Source organism: Alligator sinensis, unplaced genomic scaffold (assembly GCF_000455745.1).
Source record: "Alligator sinensis unplaced genomic scaffold, ASM45574v1 scaffold97_1, whole genome shotgun sequence".
Lineage (NCBI taxonomy): Eukaryota > Metazoa > Chordata > Crocodylia > Alligatoridae > Alligator > Alligator sinensis.
In genome coordinates this window covers 308,429-311,819 of record NW_005841921.1, presented here as the reverse complement: position 1 = coordinate 311,819, position 3,391 = coordinate 308,429, and the positions used below count along the sequence as shown (strand labels likewise).

General features: G+C 45.1%; 1 protein-coding gene across 1 annotated transcript in view; it reads right to left on the bottom strand.

Moving 5' to 3' along the window:
* Positions 1 to 3,391, bottom strand: part of CUNH16orf70 (chromosome unknown C16orf70 homolog) — a 71,857-nt gene that overhangs the window by 59,069 nt on the left and 9,397 nt on the right. Inside the window, exon 2 of the mRNA XM_025198426.1 lies at positions 3,324 to 3,389. Coding sequence (XP_025054211.1) covers positions 3,324 to 3,389 — 66 coding nt within the window. The remainder of the gene's footprint in view (positions 1 to 3,323; positions 3,390 to 3,391) is intronic.

Below are 3,391 nucleotides of genomic sequence, written 5' to 3'. Positions count from 1 at the left end.
AAAACACAACAGAATATAAGGTGGGGGGGGGGGGGGGGGGGGGTGGTGTTTTTATAAATCACTCACAGTCGGCTGGTCCTGCTGGTGCCCCTCACTCCCAAACCACAGTCACCCACCCCCCAGTGTAAGAGAAAGGGGATGGGGGGAGGTGATGCATGGGGGGCGGTGAAGGGCACAGAAGGAGACATGTACTGTGCACCAGCCCAACCCCAGGCACAATGTGCTTCCGGGCACAATATACCAGTCCCCTCACCATGCCTCAGATTTCTGCACCCACAGTGGGGTGCACAGCTGCAGCTGGGTTGGACCAGCTCCAGACAGGAGCCCAGCAGGGGGGATCTGGCACAGGAGAAAGCACCACACCGCCATGGTGAGGCACAGCAGCATGGAGTTGTGATCCCCGCTGCTGCCTGGCAGGCAGGGTGTCGCTTCACCTTTGGAGCTATGGCAGCTTGGTGCTCCCTCCCCACCAGGTCCCACCAGCTAGGCCACTCATACACTTTACCTAGAGGGAGCTAAGGGAACTGCTCTCCACCACCCTGCCTGGCTACCACTTACATGTATGCACATGTACATGTACATGGCACCCACTGCATCCCACTCACCCCAGCCCCAAGCAGCCCGTTGCAGGCTGGAACTCTGGTAGACTGCAAGGGGAAAATCCATGGGTTCCCACAGTTTTTCCCCTTTAAAAGGAGAAAATCTGCATGTTTCCCACAGAAAACCCAGATCCCCACTGATCATCCCAACCAATGGAGACATCTGGCCCATGGAGCCACGTAAACCGGCCCATGAGGCACCCCTCAGGTCCAGAAATTTGGCAACTGGCAAGTGGTGGCCAGTTGCAGCTGCAGCCACTCCTGGAGCTGCAACAATTAACACCGTCACTGCTTCCCAACTGCCAAATTTCCAGACCTGTGGGGAACTCCATTGTCTGGATGACAACCTCACACATGGGGTTGGGCTGGTGCATGCAGCCTATGCATAGATCTAGTGGGAGGGGTCAGGCTGGTGCACCAAATCGCACCCATGGACCCCATGCTTAAGAATCTAGTGCACAGACAGGCCCTGTGCCACTCATTTGGCCTGCAGAACCAAATAATTTAGATCAGCAGTGCACTACCTAAGTTATTAAACTCCACAGAGTAAATTATACGCTTTTCAAAAAAGGGGGGAAGATAGTTTTAAAAAAACAAACAAACTATTAAATTAGCGAGCATGAAGGACACTTCTTTCAAGGTGCTGAATCTTCCTATTTATTATACCACTGAAATCTGTGAACAACTACATGGGGGCAAGGATGCCCCTACAGTCAGCTATAAGGCGAAGCTTCATTATAGCATCAGAGTTTAGTATAGCACAATTAGAGAGAGACACCAGCTGTATTTCCCTCCACTCACAAAGCTCAAAATGTTTTTATCTTTGGTACCGCATTTATCAGACATTCTTCTAGTTTTGTATTCATGATGATTTGGGGAGACAAATATATGGAAAATCTGCATGAAGAGCAAATATGAATAAAGATTTTCCATTTTGAAAGAGGCAGGAAATGATCAGTCTCAGTGTAGCTTTTCTAAAAGAATACAGGTCAGCTAGTGGTGCATTATGCTTCCTAGCACTGGACTATTAATCCTTCACGTTAGAAAGAAAAAAAAAAAAATCCAATTATTCCTCTAAATCAATCCAAATGAAATTCTGGTGTGCACTGTAGCGAGAAAACAGGGGACATTTAAAACAACGTTAACATCCACACTAACTACAAACAGTACAAGACCATCTATAATGAGCTAACTTTTCACTTTTCAAAGTAAATATTCAGTCATTATCAAAGTCATCAATTTATATAATCCGGAATAAAAAAAGGGATGACTCAATTAATGAAAAATATATCTGACAGCCAGGGCCGGCCCACAATTTTTGGAGGCCCCCTGCAAGATATAGTTTTGGGGCTTCCTGATCCATTGGCAGAGACTACTGTAGCAAGGTGCAGGGACTGGAGCAAATCAGCCTGTGCCCCTTTACTGTCCCACGGCACAAACGCTGGTAAATGAACATCCCAGTACACTAGACACGGGGGGAGGGAGGGGTTAAACAAACTAGCCCACCTGGCAGGTTGGTTGGTTCACTGCAAACACGGCAGCCACAGCCAAATGTGGGAGGGGCCATGGCCTCTCTACCCAGCTCTTCGGGACCCCCTGCAGCCACAGGTTCCGCAGAATAGGACAGGCTGGCCCTGCTGACAGCAAACCTAAGAGGCAGGATTCTCCCTTTGCAATTTTTGACATCTCACTCGGTATTTAACATTTTGATACAAATTCAAATGATGCCAAGGACAAAATTCAGAAACCTTTTATATTTATTCCTTCCTATAAATGTGATGACATACTGCAAGCTGATGAATTGGTCACTTTTATACGTGTTTTCAGTGTTTCATTTTATTCCTTCCTTATCCTCCCCCTCCTCAACAAACCAAAATCTCCCTTCCCTTCTCACTTCAAGGTGTGTCAGGTACAAAAATGCATTTTATTGCACTTAATGAATAGATTTTATTTTAGCACATTATGACAGACCAAGATGGAACTTAAAATTACAGAAATTAAATTTAGCACTGGGTAATGTTTAAAACATGCTTTTGCATGATTCAAACATCAAACTGGTTTAAACTACTGTATCCACTTTTGAAGGCAGAACTGCAGATGCACAGAGGAAGAGCAGAAGCAGCATTTCCAGTGGGTTCATCATCACTGCACCCAGCGTGAATGTAGGAAGTAATAAGCAGCTTGCTTTTACAATACTTGACAGTAACAACATAAAGACTGGAATTAAATCAAACCCAGCTATTTAAGAGAGGAGTTGCAAGAGTTCTTTTCTATGCTTAACAAAGAAAGACTATAAAAAGGAAATACACGTACACACATTCAAAACAGAGGCTACATGTTTAATTCACATTCAGGCTCAGTAGATTGCAACTCCTTTCCCAACTCCCCATTATTTTCCAAAGGCTCCAGTAGCACTGAAATACGCAAGAGAGTAGCATTTGCCAGATGAGGCCTGACAATACCAACCCTTGGGGAGGACAATAAAAATACTTCCTGTCAGTTCTTAAGATTCAGAGTTAAAATCCACCCAACATTTAAGAAGCTCTTTTGAAATGACATGATGTGCTAGAGAATGTGGCAACTGTCTAATGTCACCCAGTGTAAAGCACAGAACAATACATACAATACAACTACTAACATTAACACAATAACACCACACCCCATCATACCTTATTGCTTAGTTGTGATTACCTGAACAACCTGGCCAGATCTTTCACTACTCACCTGCTCACTGTAGAGAACCTGGACGTTTTTGATAATACGACAGTGTTTTTGAAGAATTGCTACAGCCT